The sequence below is a fragment of the Perissodus microlepis genome, chromosome 5, assembly GCF_051167445.1.
Source record: "Perissodus microlepis isolate ML-2025 ecotype Zambia chromosome 5, ASM5116744v1, whole genome shotgun sequence".
Taxonomy (NCBI): domain Eukaryota; kingdom Metazoa; phylum Chordata; class Actinopteri; order Cichliformes; family Cichlidae; genus Perissodus; species Perissodus microlepis.
The window spans coordinates 15,058,923-15,075,505 of NC_140465.1; the positions used below are offsets into that span (position 1 = coordinate 15,058,923).

Below are 16,583 nucleotides of genomic sequence, written 5' to 3' on the forward strand. Positions count from 1 at the left end.
ATAAATGACCTCCTGTATTCCTCTTTCAAACCATCTGTCTTCTTGGTCTAAAATGTGGACATTCTCATCCTCAAAGAGTGACCTTTCTCCTTTAAGTGATGTACAGCTTGGGTCAACTGTACTAGGGTTTCAAGACATAGGTCTCTCCAGCCTCTTAGATGATGTTTCCACTAACTTAAAGAAGTCCAGCTTCCTTTTTTTTAAAGCTGTTAAGACTACCTTGACATGGACAACTGAGAACCTACACAGACTGACCTGCAGAGGCCCATCTGCTCAGTTTCCTCCTCAGTCATGCTGGTTACCATAAGCCTTCCCCTATCCTAATATTTTTTGTAATCATTTCTTTTCCACAGTTATTGTGTTGTCTTATTCCCTTGCAGATTAGCAACACAATGTATCCCTCTGAAATGCAACAATGCTGCAGTGATTTAGGCTCAGAGACAGCCTACTGTAAAGGTACCACAGTTTAATTAAAACGTACGGACCAAAACACCATGTTATATCTGTATCTTGTGTTGAAAGTGGAAATTTTATATCCTTGAGGAAGTTTTCATTTAATAATTAGAATGTAAAAATGATAGGTATTAAAGTGATTGCACAGGCTATTGTTAGCATTCAATGCTGCTTTTAGGCTAATTAATAAGGTTTCATTTTTTGACAGTCACAATATTAGTAGTTGCATGGAAAATATTTTATATACTGCTGCCCTTTGACATACATACAGAAAAAAGACAAACCAAGATGTGTGTGTGTGTGTGTGTGTGTGTGTGTGTGTGTACAATCCTGGTTGCTCTGTAACTTCAATACTTTCATGCAGATTTGGGTTCTAATTCGCCAATATCGTACCTTTCTCAAAACAAATCAATGTGAAAGTAGGAACAGCAGACTTAAAGGCACAAAAGCTCTAGCACTGAGGTCACCTATAGCACTTTGGTCCTTCTGGTCAGAGATTAGTGTGTCTATTTTCGTCCCTGTCCCTGTTAGACTGCTAATAAACTCTGGAGGGGGGTCTCTTGCCTGAAAGACTGGCAATTAAAACCTGCGTAACGCTTCATACTGTCACACAGGAAACGCACAATAAAAATGCAGGCTACTCTTAGATTATCTTTTGGCAAAGTAAGAATCTCTGTTCTTGTAAACCCCTTTGCGTGTGCCCTCTCCTGGCCGACGCTCCAGTCTGTTGTATGAATCCAGCCGTTTCCTCTGGCGCACTTCTCCTTTAAGCGCCGAAAAAAAGCCCCGGCCATATGACGTCAGAAGCTAAACCTGCTGGGTGTCTGTCCGTTGGAAAGTGAAGTGTGTTTGTCGTGCTATTGCTATCGGAGTTTTTTCTCCCTGTGTTGCCTGTCTTTCGTGAAGTGTTTCTGTTATTTTTGTTTTTACTTCCCTCGAGAGGTTTCACGGTATCGACTGGAAAAAAAAACTCTACCGCTGTTGCCGCCTTAGAGGATGTTTTAGAAAAGTTCCTGAAGCTTTCTTTGAGGAAACCGGTGGACGGCGGACACCACCGGAGATGGATAAGCTAACCGATAGCTGAGTTGTTAGCCGAGAATCACAGAAAAGACTCGAGCTACGATGCTAATAGCTAGCTAGCTAACTTGGCTTTTTACCGGCTAACCGAGCGACTTTGTGAACCCGTATCGTTAGAACTACTGCCAGATTTTCCTCGGGCCTGGACGCGACGCGGTGAGCAGTTTGTCAGAGGCCAGCTAACTCAGGAAGACTCGGTCTCTGTATTGAGAACAGTATTGCTGAGGGGAGGCTGCTTACCTCTCAGCCCCGAACTATGAACATGCTATCAAACTCACAGAACCAACCACTGTTTCCCAACCCGGCGGGGCAGCAGAACCCAGCCGGGCAGCAGAACCCTTCGGGCCAGTTCCACTCCTTCCAGCCCAGACCCACCTTACAGATCAGGAAGAACGCAATCACTGACGAATACAAGGTGACCAGCCAGGTGTTGGGGTTGGGAATCAATGGAAAAGTGCTCGAAATAGTACAGAAGAGCACTGGCGACAAGTATGCCCTAAAGGTAGGTCATATCTGTAATGAAAGCAACACAATTTTGTCCAGCTATGAGTTCATGCAGTGGTCACTATTTTGCAATGAAGACTTTTAAAGTTCAATTCTACACCACTGGACGCTTTAATAGGAAAGCAGAGTCAATCAGAGCAGTTCATTTTTATCCCACAGTGTCGTTTTTAGACTTATTATTTAGACATATTTCTCCTTGTTTGTTGTCCTGCAAAGTATTAAATTTAGCTAGCAGCCTGCTGTTTAGATAAAACATATCAAGATCTCAAGCTTTCAGGAAATTCGACTTTCAGTGTGCTTACATTTTACAGAGCACCAAATTTCTGGTTTTTTTTGTCTTCCTTTTCATTGATGTGGCAATGTTGGTAAAAGTGTATCCACGAATTAAATTTTTGTTCACCTTTGGCAATAATTTCTTACCCTAAAACATGTCCCGATGTTGTCCAACAGGTGATTTTTAACTCCTATTATTAGAACATGTAACTTCATCATACTAAGCTGGTGCACAGTGAACCTAGAGTAACTTATAAGCAAATAATGAATTGATACACAACAGGTATCTCTCTAGTTCAAGTGTGCAGTGCTGCTTCTTGTGACTGGAGGTTGCTATGTGATGTTAAAGCTGTTTCTCAATTGTGTGTTTTTTGTTTTTTGTTTTTTTTTTTGATTTCACATTGTCATTGTTTTATTTGTCACCCACTTTCACCACGTAGAGTAACAAGGTAAGAATGTCATACGTAGCTTTAAAAAAAGCGTGTATGGGTTGGGGCTGGTGGTTGTTAGGGTTGTGGCTGTAAAGTGACACTGCAGTATCAGGATCTACCTCTTAAGAGATCATTTTCTGTATTGGTCAATGATTGATAAAGGACAAACGTCACAACAGCTATACACACAAGTGACTGAAATGTTATCCAGTGAGGCTAAATATCACTGAAGGCTTCCCCCCCATCATTATGATAGAGAGCGTAATCTTAAGATTGTCAGCATACATAACTGTTGCACAAAATCTTCCACAAGTGAATGAGTCAGGGAAAGACAAAACAAAAAATACAAATCTAAAACCTGAAAAAACAGGTGAGCGCTGTGTGTGTGTTAAACAGCAAATTCACACAAGCTCCCACGCAACCGTCAATGAGCCATGTTTTTGTTTGTTGTTAAAACACTTGTAACAAGTATAAACTTAGAAAGTCATGTTGAACTTTCAGGCCTTCTCAATTGTCTTCTCAGCTGTTTTGTGTGAGCAGGGGCCTTATACATTGATAGCGCTGCATGTAAAACTATAGTTGCCTTTTATGTGAATATAGTTGTCGTTTTTAAAGTGGAAGTGGACTCAGTTCACAGTGAAGTGTAAAACATTTCTAGTAAAGCAGTATTTAATATCCAATAGAAGTGCAAAGCTGAAAGGAAGTTGGAAAAGGTTCCCATGATTATTGTTGCAGTTGCTCAGTAATTCATGTAAAATGGGTGCCATTCGATTAAAAATCAGTTTTATGTTCACCCTGTGAAAAATTTTCCAAGATAAAGGTCCACAGATTACACAGAAGTGGGCTGAAATTCTGTACTTCTTAATTTGTTTCCAGGATTTTTGAGCGCTTAAGGCTGAGGGAGTAGAGAACTTTTTTCCAAGTATGATTTAATATATTGGGTCATTCTTTTATTAAATCTTAGTCTTATTAGGTTGTGACTGAACGTGTCCTGGAGGGTAAAATCACATTTGCAAATGTTGTCAGTTTTCCATCAGTTTCAGACCACATATATATAAATTCTTTCTCAAAAGAAGTAAAGAAAAGATATATGAACTGCAGCTGGTAACTAACTAGTGTTTGCTAGATTCTGTCTCATAAGTGAGTAATTCATTTTAGTGTAAACTTTCTAGAAAAGTAGTGACAAAGCAGTGGTTAGGTTAACATAACATCTTAGAATATGAATATAATTAAATCCATTTCCGGTGTCAGTTTAAATGATCCAAAACTGAAAAATATTTTGCACATCTGCCTTATAAGATAATTGCTTAAGAGAGGGATAAATGACAGGCTGTGAGAGGGAGACTTGGGAATCGGTAATGAAATAATTTTGTTTACATCATTGTAAAATAATTTTATGTTGTAATCTATTTTCTTAATTTCCTCAGTACCAAAACTAGGGATGTTTCTGGCGACTAATAGACCTTTTCCACTAGTACCTAGTACCTGCTTGGCTTGACTCAACTCCATTTTGTAGGGTTTTCCAGTAGGGGTGGGGGGAAAAATCGATACTGTGTAGTATCGTGATATTTTGTTTGCTAATAATGTATCGATACAGGGACAGCAGAAATCGATATTTTGTTACAAAAAAAGTTTTTGTGGACTGGAACATGCTCTGACTTCAGAGCATGTTGATCAGCTCCTTTTTCTGAGCAAGAATCCTGACATTCCTTCACTGTCCAAATGTGTTTAACTTTTTTTTTTTGGCAGAAATAAACATGACAGTTTACTTATTTTAATTTAAGACATTTTATTTTAATTAAGTTTAAAACTTTTTTATTTAATGTAAAATTATATTTTGTTTTAATTTACTTTCAAATTCTTCAGTTGCTGAATGGGCTGCATAGTTTTCATAAATTGCATAGTTCAGAATAGCTATAATTGTACCAGATGGTTGCATTCAGTTAAGTTGGACTAGACTGTAATACAAACCGTTCAGTTTGTCAACAATAAAACTGACTGAAATGAGAGAAAGACTGAGTGTGAGACTTTGATATTAGATAAAATGAATATTGATAAAGTTTACCTTTATGTACAGAATCTGAATATCGCAAAATATTTTAAAATATTGCAATAATATCGTATCGTGTGTTAAGTATTGTGATAATATCGTATCGTGGGATGTATGGTGAGTCCCACCTCTATTTTCCAGTATGTGGTAGTACCTGGCACCAGATACCTACTTGGCCAAGGTTCCAAGTGATCTGAAATAATCCAAAAATGTGAGGTCAACAGACTCCATGCCACTGATTGGCCAGTTATTGTTGTCACTCAGTGAATCATGAGAGCAGCTCCTTCACAAAAAATCAAAACCACAATTTTTTTGAAACCTAGCAACAAGGGAAATGGCTACACAAAAAACAACATCAGTGTTCATAGAATTTAGCTAACCAAACGTAGCAGTGCTAGCAGCAGTGGCCTTCTTTTATCCTAGCATTCACACCCTGACAAACAGCCACTTCTTTTTTTTTTTTTTTTTTTTTTTTTTTTTTTTTGGGTGACAGCCATGCTAGCCGGCTGTCATCTGTTTACTTTTCCCCTTGCTTGTTTGCAACTTCCCTTCAAAGAAAAATTAACAGACAGAAAGGGGGTGGCATCTGTCTGTCAGAGCTGCAGCCCAGGTTAGTGGCCATTGGGGTCATAACATCTTTGAATCTCTAACTGATTTTTTACATTAGGTCCTTGCCCCTTAGAGACAGTATCTGAATACCTCTCCTGTATCCTTAATGACATGTTTTGACACTTCACCAGATGTGGTTCAACTAATTCTGACATCCTTAATTCTGACATTAGAATACCAAATACCAAACTAGCAGAGGTATTTACCAGCATTTTTAACAAATCTTTATTAAATGCTGTTACTGGAAAATTTCTTTGCAACTGTAAGGGTCTTAGACTTCCATCTGGTCACACCCTCAACTGAGAAATGGACTCAACCCTGAGCAATAAACTCCTGAATCAATCCATTAAGCCACTACAGACTATTCATAGTCTCTAACACTGGAACACCCCATTAGATGGCAAAGGAGCTTTCTTCTGCTGCCTAGTAGTTTTTTCTTTCTTTCTTTCTTTTTTTTTTTATTTTTTTTTTTTTTTTTATTTTTATTTTTTTTTTACCAACTTTGTTTAGTCAAGGTGACAGATACTTGTTAAATTGGATGCATTAATGACTAGCCACTCTGTTTGTTCACAAATGCTAGCAAAGTGTAGAATGTGGTTCATAGAGGTACAGGCAGACTCCTGAACACTGTCTGCCTTGCAGAAAATTAACTGCTGGGTTGGGTTTAGAAGTAGGTATCAGTTTAAATAACTTGAAATGAGAAATTGTTTGCTTAACACTAGGGCTGCCAGAAACGATTATTTTGATAGTCGACTAGTCACCGATTATTTTTGCGATTAGTCGACTAATCAGATCATGCATCCATTGGACGTACAGCTTATTCCACCAGCATGCATCTGCTCTTATATAACTATCATTAGCTTACAGCTTTAAGTGTTTAAGGTATGTGCTAACTAAAAATAAAGACAAGATGATAGTTTATTAAATTTTAATAAAATTTACAGATTGTTTCGGTGAAGTTTAATAAACTCCTTGCTATCTAAAATATAACGGGACACCGGAGTATATTCTCGAGCATCTCACACTTCTGATAATCAGTTGTCTGCTTGATGTTTATTCAGCTGTGTAAAACCTTTAATCTTAGCCAAACCGATTTACTCAGGAACAAATAAAATACTAAAAAAAAGTCAAACAATAACATTTGTAAGTTATCTAAGTGACTTATATATGTTTAACCTGAGTAGCGAAAGACAGCGGTGGGTTTGAAAACGATTTGCCGGGAGTCCGGTGTTCTCACGGGCTCTAGTGAGCCTTGCCCCCGGCTCGCTATCAAGCTAGTGGGTAACAGACGTCTCCAAAAACGTCGGAGCGCTTTTGAAAATATGTGGTGTCTTGATAAACCGAGCAGATATTTGAGGTTTACACAGCTACATTCTCGCCTGAAAATATGCTAAACGTTTATTTTGTGACCCAGAAAGAATAATAAGAGTAATATTAAAACTAACTAGCTGCCGCCATTGTTGGAAACTGAGCTGGGCTGCACTATGAATTCTGGGACAAAGCTACTTCTTCTTCTTCGGGGTTTAACGGCAGCTGGCATCCTGGTACATACAGTGCTGCCATCTTCTGTTTCAGTCCGTTATTACACTCTTAAATCCTACTACTTATTCCTGCGTCTTTTGTGATCTTACAAAGCTTCAAACGACGCGTCGACTATTAAATCAGTCGTCGACGATTTTGATAGTCGACGTAATCGTGACTAGTCGACTAATCGTGGCAGCCCTACTTAACACTAACGCTTCATCCAAGTTTCTGTGAATCAGGGCGTTCAGGACCTTTAAACATGGCACCCCGAGCTCCCAAAGACAGGTTCCAGACCCGTGTTTCACCTAGAAACAATATAAGAATAAGATAAAATTGTAAGAATAAGAATATTGTTTCCATAACACTACAAAAAAACACTAAAATTGTAATTCTCAAACTGTGACTATGATCCTAATCTAATACGAGGTATAATAAATAAAGCAACTGCTGCTGCATCTCCTGACTCTGGTCACTTGGTGAAGTTGAGTAGTTGCCATTATTGCACATTAATATAATTGTTTTGAATCTTCAAGCATTCCTGTGTTGAGAGTTGTGTGAAAGTCTTAATCTGTGTCATTTTCTGGTGTTGTGAAATTTATGAAGCTTTTTTTTTTTTCTTTATTATAGTACCATAAATCAGCCAAAGCATTTACTGGTATAACTGAAAACGTAATTCTAAATGAATCTAAAATGAATCACACTGAGCAAACACTGTTTTGTGGCATCTCTCCAACTAAATATACAAGTCTGAACTAAGTGAAGTTGATACACATAAGACGCCAAAAGGAATTTTTTTTTTTTTTTTCCCCCCCCTCCTCCTACCTGCATGCGCTATAATTTACTTTGCCCGGTTCCTTCAGTCCTGAGTGTTCATTATTCTGGTCTAGGTGCTGGGAAATTTTGCTATTTTGTTACTGTGTTCAATGCTGTAAATGCCCAATTGAAAAACATGGACCTTATGCAAAACTTAATGAAAGTCTTGGTTTTAGCAATTTATTCTGGCTGACTGAGCAAACAAGCAAATTGCGCTAATGCTTTCACCTATTGCCTTTCATCAGATACTGGGAAAAAAGGGAGGTTGGGTCATGTGATTGCTTGAATGACAAAGATGCTGCAGTTTGGTGTTTTTCTTTTTTGTTACTGTGTACAAGCTGAGTATTTAGATGTCTTTTTCTTCTGTTGGATATAGTGGCTTGAATGCATCCTTTTTAGATGTTTTTTTTATCTCTTTTTCTTTTTACTGCCGCTACATTGAGAATGATTTATGGCACGCAGTATTATCACATCTCATTTGATATGCCAGCTGTAAAGGTTGTTGACGTCTGAGTGTAATCATGTGGAGCAACAGTTTTGGTTTGAAGGTGGGTGGTAGGGTCATTTAATTTTAGACTGGTTCACGTGGGAGGGGTTAGCCCTTAGTAATTATGGTGTGGTATGGGTGTGTTTATTACCGGGCAATAATAAACCCTGTCTTTTGCATCTACCACTACCCCATTGTCCATGCACATCCACAGCGCCTAAGTCATACTGCATCTGCTAATGCAATCAACTTTTTAGGGGCCAATATGGGGTTTTTCTTTAGTGTTTGTTATCGTCAGACTCGAGATCGTGTCCAAGAGGCTGTCAACAGTGGATCATTTTTATCCTTATAATCACAACAATTTTTTTTGAACTGCACACATTAGGTTCACTAAAATGACTTAAGTTATAAAATCTGAACACTTGTCTCCTAAATTCAGGTGACCTCGCAGCCTTATAATTTTAGGTGTTGGTGCACATCAGTACAAAGAGTTTCTGAGGAATCACTTTTATCTTACAATGAAATATTTTCATCCTGATTTGAGTCCCTCCGAGGGTGACAGTGCACAAGGTGGGGAGTCACTAAGTGGTTGATGAAAATGACATTGTTAGACACTAGATCTCGACCCAACTGAAGTCCTATTGGAGATTTTGGAGTTGCATATTCAACAGTACTGTACACCATCATCAAAACAGTTTCAGAGACCTACAAAATCTCTGCCAAGGCACATTACAACTGGCAGCACTTTGCGGCTCATAACCTAAGATATGGGGTGCCATGTAGATTTTCCCTTTTTGGTCATGTTGCCAACCCCGAATTTCCATCAGCAAAGCAGTCCTTCCCCTGATATGAACTTGTATATTTAAAAATATTTGCCAGAAATAGCTGCAGACAGTGACAGATGGCTTAATTAATATTATATTGTTGATAGTACAAAGTCAAAACTGTTGTTAGGACCTCACTGATAAAATGCAATTGAAAAATTGGATTAGAAGACATGTTGTTGCAAAGAAGCCCCTAAAATGGAAGAACAAATAACAGTGATGAAAGATAACGTTTGGACAGAACACTTCCACAGAACACAATATGCTTCCACATAAATATTCTTATGTTTTAGCATCTGGACAGATGGCTTTGTTAGCTGCCTGTCTGATTTCATAGACTCAAACAGTAATATTATTGTAAAAGGCTCCTTTTTATTTCTTCCATAAGACCCCTGAGCCCCCACTAGGAGTTGGTTTAAAAAAAATCGATTTTCCAATTCTAATCGATTTTGAATTGAATAAAGCAATATCGATTCATTAAATCCTGAATCGATTTTTAAATATAAATGTATTTTGCCAGAAACGCCAGAATCTCAGTTTAAAGCTCACAAAACTATTTCAACAACTGCCGAACAGCTAAAACAGCAAATGAGCGCAGGTAAACGGATTCCGCACGAAGACGTAAACACAAAGCGCGGATCGTTCACCCTACACAGGAGCTGAAAGCCGAGATGTCACAGATTGTGAAGCTGCAGGTTTTGTCAGTCTTTGACCAAAATTCACTGAACCAGCAGCAAAAGATCAAATCTAGGTTTCATGTTTGATAAACATCGTCATTAATTCCCTGTTACTTTTGCTTTCTGCTTCCAGCACGATAAAATCAAACTTCCTGCACTGCTCTCTCTCTCTCTCTCTCTCTCTCTCTCTCTCTCTCTCTCTGTACAAGAACAGTTTCCCATCTCAAATCTGTTTTCTGCATTATTCGCTTGCTTATTACGCACCAGTCAACTGTTGTGTACAGCACTGTCGGCTGCTGATTTTTGTTGTTTTTTCTTCTCAAAAATGACCTCCGACAAGTAGAAGCCTAATTTTTTGAAAATTACGCCAAATTGCAAAACTCTTAGCTGCGCCTCTAATAAAACCTCTGTAACTTTGCTCTGCTTCACTTCAGCAGTATCAGGTAATTTTCACATGTTGATTCATGGTTTTCTTGCATTTTTGATCTACTGCAGAATATCTTTAAGGCGGTCATATGCTATAAAAAGCCAGGCCAGGCAAATCTCCTTCATGTTTTTCTGTGTTTTATCGTCAGTTACTTTGAATCTTTGCGTCTGCTGTGATGCTTACACCTCTGATGAAGTCTCACAAGTGTCAGCTTTGTTTTTATACATAGATATAAAAATGTGGATATGTACTGATAAATTATCATAATTATAATATTTCTGACTGGATCAAAATGGAATGGAATCAAACTGAATCCGGACCCTGTGAATCGGAGTCAAATTGATTATAGAAATCAGGGACGATACCCAGCCCTAGCCCCAACCACCACCCCCACCCTCAGGACTCTGCCGACATCTCCCACAGTGGCGTCACCTTGTAAAATGTTTTCTTGAACCAGGTTTTATGGTAATAACACAGATGAAAAAGTCATGATTATTCAGCTGTGCTTGCAAGAGATACTGTGATAAAGAAGTGGAGTCCCTTAAATAATCAGTTGCAACCTTCTGATGTATTGTGATTAATATAGTTTGTCACACAGAAACACTAGCTTTGACTTCTTGACTTTTGTGGGAGACAGTGTTGTGTGTCCTTGTTTGAGCGTTTCTTCGAGGCAGTGTTCAAAATATGTGGTGCAACCGGGTCCGCAGGCTACTTGTGCTTGTGGTGTTGAAAAGGGTGAATTATAGCATAAAAAGAGAAGAAGTGAGAACAAGTGTTTAAAAACTATGAATTGTGTCCACTGCAGTCACTGTCTTTGCTTATCAAATTGCAATTTTGTTTGTTGATGGAAGCAACAGGCTTCGTTCTGGAGGTCACTGGAATAGGAGAAGCCTGTTGTACCCTTCCCTATTTCGGCCCACTTTTTAGCCAACTGGTATTTGCCCCCATGTTTGTATACATTGACAGTACCTCTCCATAGGCAAATACCTAATGGATGCATCTGCTGTACCGTAAAACGGGCACGAATTGGTTTATCTTTAAAGTGTCGTAACACAGGCGAACCCTTACAAGGTGTGAAGCACTGCAGGTGTTGTCTTACAATGCCTGCATTTTAATGCTGACAAGCAAGCAGGTTATTGGAAGCGCTTAAATTCAATGTCACATTTTAATCGAAACACAAAGGGTTTTATTTGTGAAGTTGTTACATGACACAGATAAGAAAATGAAATGCCTCCATACAGTCCTAATGCGATAAGGCATTCATTAGTTTAAAGACTTGCTCGATGCCAGAATGCTACACGGTTTTTCAGTTTTACTGCTATCATTTTTTTTTTCTCTTTCTCTAATGTGTGGTAAAAAATGGACTTCAGTGTCAGGACTCCTTGCTGTGCAATTTCAGTGGTGTCCTCACAGTAACTAAAGAGGCTGAATACAGCAGGCACTTTAGAGGTTTAAACCTGTAGGATCTAGCCGGGTACATTTATTTTTTAGATCACAGAGGATTGTGCCTGTTTATATAGGCTTGTTATACATTATGACTGAACTGTGTTCCAGCTGGAAGTGAAGTTTACAGTGAAGCCTGTTTGGTTGACAGAAGGGTTATTTTAGTGACATACTTTAGTGTTATGTGATTGTAGTTGGCTACAGTTTGTATATTAATCAAATAAAGACAAATAAATGATAGATGAACACTAACAAACTAACAAAACCATAAAAGGGAATGCAGAACAAGGCTGAGAGGGCTTTAGGCCTTCTAGACTATATGGGCTTAGAATGAGCAGAGATATTTTGGAAACTGTAGCGATTTCTGGAATTAATACATCACCAATGGCTTTTATAATTTATTTATTCTGTGTGGGTCTATCATATATTATTATAACTATATTTTCTGTTTTGGAAGAAAGCAGGCATCTTGCTGTAGTCAAGTATTTTCACTAGACTAGGATGTTCGCATAATATTGACCCACAAATGTGAAATTAACAGTATGTTTTCAAAAGAAGATATCCCTCTGAAGTTTGTTCGTATCTGGAAAGGAACTCCCTGTACTGTGCATTATTAAGGTGTTTAAGCACTTTCCACATGAACTGAATTTTATTCCTAATGCTTTCCGTCTCTAAATTGTCAGCTTCCTAGTATGAAGTCAGCGTGATGTGGCCATGTGTGAGTAGTGCAGGTAACTGTCACTTGGACATTGTCTGTGTATTGCAGTATTTCTTGTAGTGAGAGGCAAGCTTCCTCTTTCTGCATCAGAAAAAGCAACTTTGAGCAATATCCCAAACTGATTCTCTTGACATTGTGTGAAAATGACGGTAGACAGAGAAACTAAATCCTCTGGTCACATTTTCAGAGTTGTTCCAACAGTTGTCCCTTCTGAGGTAAAAAGGAAATAAAATGCTTGACTTATTCAAGTGAAGTAAACACGTGTCAAGGTCTGTTTAAGAAAAGAGGAAGTGGTGATCTTAGGCAGTTTAAATGTGTGTTTTTGTGGTTTGCATTTCCACAATTTCACTTGGACTACAGAGCAGAGGAAACCTGTCTAAATGGTGCTTTAAAAGTAGTGTTTTTTGAAACGGCTAACAAAAAGTCTAACATCATAATTTCTTGTGACTTTATGCTGGTACGGGGTCTGATTAAGTATTATCACTGATGGAGGAAAAACTGCTCACGCGTTAATCATGAGATGGCAGGAAAAGGAAGGACGGGGAGGAAGGAAGAGGTTCTCCTTTGGTCTCCTTTGAGTTATTTCTCTACCCTTATGATTTTCCCCTATGAGTTTGGCATCTCCTCTCTCTCTTTTCATTGCTTGATGATGAGCTACTCGTGTTTCCATTATGCATCTGATTACCTGCTTAAGCAAGATTGAAATCCCCCTGCTTTCAGCATACATTTAGTCATCACTGATTTGCTGTGGAAAGTGAGTTAAACAGAATGTATTACTCAATAATTTAATCCTTAAATCTCTAAAAGTATTCTTTTTATTTTGCCATCAGATACCAGATGTACCAAACTTCTGGCTAAAAATGTTTTTCACTCTTAGAACACATCATTTCGCTAACAGGCACATTGATCCACTGAAACTCTGCTTTGAAGGTAGTGTGAAACTGAAAGTAATGTTTTTCATTTTTAAAGAGTGAAAGGAAAAGGGGAATGTCTGGACAGCAAGAATAAAATGAACTGACTTGATGTTATAACTCTGTGTGTATATGTACCTTTTATCTGTGGGCAGAGAGCCAACTGTTTACTTATTACTTAGTCAGTAGCTACAATGACGCAGATCATAGGTATGACGCTGAAACAAAACCTGTTGGGGTTTTGTTACTCACTAGTTATTGGCATTTTGGTCTAGACAACCCAAAATGTGATCTCCACATATGTAGACGCCAGGAGGTTAAAGAAGAAAGACGATTGTCTACTCTTTGTGCTTGTTTTGTGTTTAGTCTGAAGGTCACAGGCTCAGTGACAAGTGGGATCTGTATCATAGCATTATTTAAATCTTTATTGCTGTCAGAATGGTGGCATATTTACCCCCAAAAATGTGTTTGACATTTGCCACAAACAAAGAGATTAGCTCAAGCCTCATAAACATCTCAGGGGTTTAAGCTTCTTTGGCCTAATATGATTTAATCAGTTATGTTGTCTGTGATCGAGTGTAGTAACCACCCAAAGATGTAGATGTTGCTTGACTAGTAGATAAATGAGGTATGGTGCATCTCTTCTTTGTGAATGTGGCCCCTGTGAATAAATAACTAAAATTCAACTGAAACCACCCACACATACTGACCATGTCTTTTTCTTGCATCTCTTTCTGTGGAGGGAAGTGCTTTTGGAAGGATGTGGTATTGTGGTTGTGAAAGATGGTCCCAGATGTAGGTAGGCAACTGTAGATGTGACAGAGTAATTTCCAAGTTGATGCAGTACTTTGTGAAACTAAATTAGCCCCTGTTTCTGCGTACTTGCAAGTTCTTAGTTTGTTCATGTAACATAATTAGGCATATTTTATGTATTCATCTTCGCTTTTTTGTTCTTTCTTCATGTATTATTTTCTGCTCGGGTCTTATGATCAGTTCCTAATATGGAAGCAGCATGGTTAAATAGTGCTGAATGGTGTTAACAGTAACGGGAAGTGAGTGGTTTCTCTTGCTCAGAGTTCATTCATGCAACATATCACATATATCTGTTGCTTTTGTGTCAGTTGTGACACAACACTCTAGTAATTCACAGATTTGAAGCTAGTTATAGTCATTTAAAAGCAAAAGTTGCTGTTGTGCAACTTTACAGCTTAAAATTGTGAAACAAAATAAAACTGCTGAACTCTTAAGGATCCTTAATATGCAAAAGAGTGGAACTTCCTTATAGCTTAACTGTTCTGGGAACTTGTCCTGCTAAACATCTTAGTTTGTCTGTCTGAAAACACTCTCACACACTCACACCTGTGACTAACCGGGCACTGGTCACATTGTTGGCCTGCTGTCATTTGAAAGCACTTGATAACACGCCACTTTTCTTGTATTTATATAGTAAAGCCACAAGTGCAGGTGGGGATTTACACAATGAATCACAGGGTGGCCAAAGGGAGGCGGTACTGAGGCTAGCTAAAAGGAAGGGTTAGAGTCAAAATGTTGCTAAATGTCATTAGTCTGTTTCACTATTTCACTTCTATAATAATTCCATCCACTGCCTGAAACTGTTTTCATCTGTCCCAACTCAGCTGCTTCTATTTAAAACAAACAAACAAAAAAAAAAACCCTCCATCATCTTCCAGTCTATATTGGGAAGTGAGACAACTTGGTGTTTTTTGTCATAGAGACATAGTCCTGTCTCATTTCCTTATTTTAGCAAGCCACTTGTTTTTTTTTTTCATGAATTGAAATGCTGAAAGCTATCTGTCCTGCTAGGTTCACATTCATTATTATTGACAGAACTTCACAGTGCTGTTTGGTCACTGGTGAGACATTCAAAACGTAGATTTTGTTTTTTAAATTAAACAAATTCTCACCTTAAGTGCCACAGTTGAAAACTGTGTTTACTTGCCACAAACAGTATGTTCTGTGCAAATGTTAGCTTTAACCAGCTGTCACAGGACCAGAGGCAGAGCACATCTTGGACAGATTGTCTGTCCGTCACAGGGCTACGCATGAACAAGCTGCATTATTATTTTTTTATGTGTTTTCTAGCTCAGAGTGACAGACCTATAGAACTCACCGGGAATTTGGGGCCTTTGTTTTCGCTCTCAATCAGCCCATCTTACTCTTACCTCTGTATATCTCTCTATGTACAGACATTTCACCCAACTACAGACAGTATTCACCCATGGATGTCTAATTTGCACTGTGCAGGGTGAATTTGGATCTTTGCTTTGTCTTGACATGCAGTCACTCTATAAAATTCTGTTTGTATTTAGCTGAAGAAATGAACTTTTTATTGTACTGGCTGCAAAATTGTACTCCTTTGTATCTGTATTAAACAGTAGTATTGGAGACTGCTTATTGAAATGTTAGTAAACGTACAGATGTATGAATCTAATTTCATAGATGTGCAAAACATGATTTCATGAAAGTGTGCAGACACACAACAACAGATGTGATCGTATTTTGAGACTTAACAGATGTCTTTAATCAGATCATGTCCTATTAACACACAAACATGTTTGGTGCTTCACTGAGCCCACAAAAGGAAAAAGTCACATACAGAAGCAAGTCTACTGCTACAGTGTTGTTTAACCCTTTTTGTTTTTCTAATTGAGCCTAGCTTAACCTATAACCTCACCACTGAATTTCACTACTCTACTACCCTCACTCTAATCAGCCCTGGGCTTTTCCTTGGCTCAGGAATAGCAGGTGGAGGATGGTTACTTCCTTTAGCGTAACCCCATCCCACCTCCCACTGTCCTGCTCTGGGCAGGGGAGCTTTTGTGCCGGCTAAAGGAAGTGTATTGTGTGCCCATCTGTCTTCCACATATCCCTCCTTCTCTCCACAAGCTTCGGTCAAGCTTCAGCAGATTGGAGGGGGTTTGCAATGCAGTAATGCATCAGCTGAAAGGTGACAGGAGTATGTTCATCTGTGCCCATATACTTAAAGAAGTGGTGTGAGTGTTTCATACATTAGTTTTGTTTCCAGTACATGCATACACACCAGTCTTTAATTAAATTGTGCTTTTACAATTGGACAACATAATAATAATAATAATAGCATAATAGTCCGTGTAACAATAATTCAGTCATTCTCAGTCACAAAAACTGTGCAAGTCTTGCTCTCTTTCTAGTGTTAACTATTATTAGTGAGGGTGAACAAAAGACCAGAGGGCTAATATCTAGAAATAAATAATACCAAATTTAAAAACATTGCCACAATATCGGACTGTTTTGTTGTTTCCCCTTACAGGGTGAGTCCCAGGTTGTGACCGATATTTAAAATATTTAGTGTTTTAGAGTTT

General features: G+C 38.4%; 1 protein-coding gene across 1 annotated transcript in view; it reads left to right on the forward strand.

Annotated features, from left to right (window-relative positions):
- The first annotated feature begins 1,244 nt into the window (after nt 1–1,244).
- The window catches only part of mapkapk2a (MAPK activated protein kinase 2a), a 31,287-nt gene continuing 15,948 nt past the window's right edge, over nt 1,245–16,583 (forward strand). The window contains exon 1 of the mRNA XM_084928099.1: nt 1,245–2,032. Within this exon, the coding sequence (XP_084784225.1) occupies nt 1,787–2,032 (246 nt within the window). The 5' untranslated portion in view covers nt 1,245–1,786. The remainder of the gene's footprint in view (nt 2,033–16,583) is intronic.